The 2,415-nt window shown below is 35.2% G+C and overlaps 1 protein-coding gene across 1 annotated transcript in view; it reads left to right on the forward strand.

The window, feature by feature from the left end:
* LOC107289287 (spermatogenesis-associated protein 7) overlaps positions 1-1,536 on the forward strand; it is a 46,993-nt gene extending 45,457 nt beyond the window's left edge. The window contains exon 11 of the mRNA XM_015818015.1: positions 886-1,536. Within this exon, the coding sequence (XP_015673501.1) occupies positions 886-987 (102 nt within the window). The 3' untranslated portion in view covers positions 988-1,536. The remainder of the gene's footprint in view (positions 1-885) is intronic.
* The last annotated feature ends 879 nt before the right edge of the window (positions 1,537-2,415 follow it).

A 2,415-nucleotide genomic window follows, 5' to 3' on the forward strand; every position in this document is an offset into this window, starting at 1 on the left:
AGTTGCGTGCCTTCTCTGAGGGGGCCAAAATTTCGCCCCCTATAGACAGCGATGGAGTCAGCTGACTATGCCGAGGCGCCGGCAGCCACAGCCACTCGGTCTTGGAAGGGTTGAGCCTGAGTCTGTTCCTCCCCATCCAGACCCGTACGGCCTCCAGGCAACGGGTCATCACGTCAAGGGCATCGTTGGGGTGGCCTGGATGACAATCCCTGTCATCCAGTTTTCTTTGAAATTCTGCTGGTTGATGATAAAGTTCTGAAGTAGAACGTTTGAAAAATAGATTTTTAGTACAAGCGCTTACCACTTTTATGGACGGTGAGGGCCAAATTTGGTCTTGAACAGTATGCTGAGAGCCACATTCCAAAAAATGGACAGGACATGAATAAAATAAAATTTACTTTAATTGAAAGCTGATAATAAAAACACATTTCTGAGTTTAATCAATTTCATCTTGGTTCACATTAAAAATTATAAAGCTTTCCAGCCTGTATGTGGTTACAGTTGGACATTCCTGGTCTGAATTACAGAGGTCCTATACAGTTCATGTACTTGACAGTCCTCTTTACTCATGTCATTGGAATATAAAAGGTACTAGAAGTAAACAAATTGCAGCCTCATTAGAGAGAGGAAAAGAAGTAGAGAAGAAAGTTAAATTGCACATCTCTGGTTCATTATGAGCTACCACATTGCACGAGATATAATGACATATTTGGACACTAGGAGCTCTTTAGGTTGAAATTATGCCTGTGCAGGACATATTTCTAGGGAATTAGTCTGACTTAAACATTTGGATATAGCTATAGTAATAATAAACAGCCCTAAGAGTCCAATTTTTAAAAATCTCTCTCTCTTTTCTTCCCCGTTTCCCTTCTTCACTTTTTAAAGGTAAAAATACAAAGAATTTTTCAAGCCCTGGAGGAAGATTTGAACATTTACACTCATCTGCCTGATTCTTCTGAGTTACACTGCCTTGAAACATGGGAATAGTGCTTTAATATAAATTATACATTGGCCTATCTATAGCCTTCTAAAGTATTGTATTCAAAGAAGAGTAAAGATTTCATAATAAGCATAGGAAGAAATTTACTATGCTGAAAGCAATTTACAATAAACCTTAATTAATCTGCTAATACAAATTAGACTTCTAAATTCATCTAGGCACAAGTATTTTTGTAGTCTGTATTTTAATGAGGTTCTCAATTCTTATGAACACCAATCCTTTTTGATACACAATTGTACTTAAATTGTACTTAAATAGCTCACAATAAGATACTTACAAACCTACTTCCCCTGAAAAGAGAATTAGTACAGCAACTTCGAGACTTAGAGTTTTCTGTGTCTCTTTGCTGCCATCTATTGCTCCTCCATATTTTTGCAATTCTGGAATTGTAACTCATGCAACTTATCTTGAAAGAACATAAAAGTTTATTTGCTATCTAATGGTCTGTCCAAACTTTTGAAGTCTAGCAATGTCAGCCCTGCCAGAACAACCATCTCAGATGTTAGATTGTGAGATCAAGTAATAAATGTATAATTCAGATCATCTTTATCTGGCAGCATTCATTCATTGCTCCTTATTATTTCATTGTTATAATTATTTGGCTGATAAGCTTTATTTTAAATAGCATTGACTCTTTAAGTAGCTTTTGTCATGTGATATTTACAATTTATATAAACAATTTGCACTGTTGTACAACATTTATGTATCACTGCATTGTTACAGAAAAATGATATTAGTGAAGGGTCAACAGTGTGAGGTCTACCGGAACCCAATTGCCTGTTTCTTGAATCATCAATATCTTGTGATATTATCAACTAACAAGACTTGTTAGGGGACTTTGGTCATTAAAAAATTATATATATCTTTTTGTCTATGGAGATTCTCAGTCATCCAGGATATTTTTTAAAAAGCACCTTTGGGACATTTTTTTTTGGGGGGGGGGTGCTCATCCAACAGCCTGTAGGGTGAATCCTACATGTCAATTATTATAATTTGTTTGAAATGGTTACCTGTACCATATATTTTACAGTAGAAAGATGGGCAAGAAGAGATTAAATACATATTAAGGTCTATTTACGTCTAAGTTTAATAGTGAAATTGTGTAAACATTCATTTAGAAATCCTGCTGAGTTAAACATGCTATACATCTAGAAAACTGGAGAACCTTCCAGAACACATTTAGTTATGTATATAGGAAAAAAGAGGTTTCATTGTTCAAATAGATACAATGACCACACTAGTCTGCTACCTCCTTTATGTGAACTCAGTTCCAAAGAAACAGTGTCAATTTTTATCAAAATGAAAGCAATTGGGGAAAAGAAATTCAATCAAATTGGTTGATTTCAAAATACTTTAACATTTGTATCTATTGCAGGTATTCCATTTTCTGATGAAAAATGCCAAAAAATATTGCA

This window comes from Protobothrops mucrosquamatus, unplaced genomic scaffold, assembly GCF_001527695.2.
Source record: "Protobothrops mucrosquamatus isolate PMUCROS unplaced genomic scaffold, P.Mucros_1.0 scaffold665, whole genome shotgun sequence".
NCBI lineage: Eukaryota > Metazoa > Chordata > Lepidosauria > Squamata > Viperidae > Protobothrops > Protobothrops mucrosquamatus.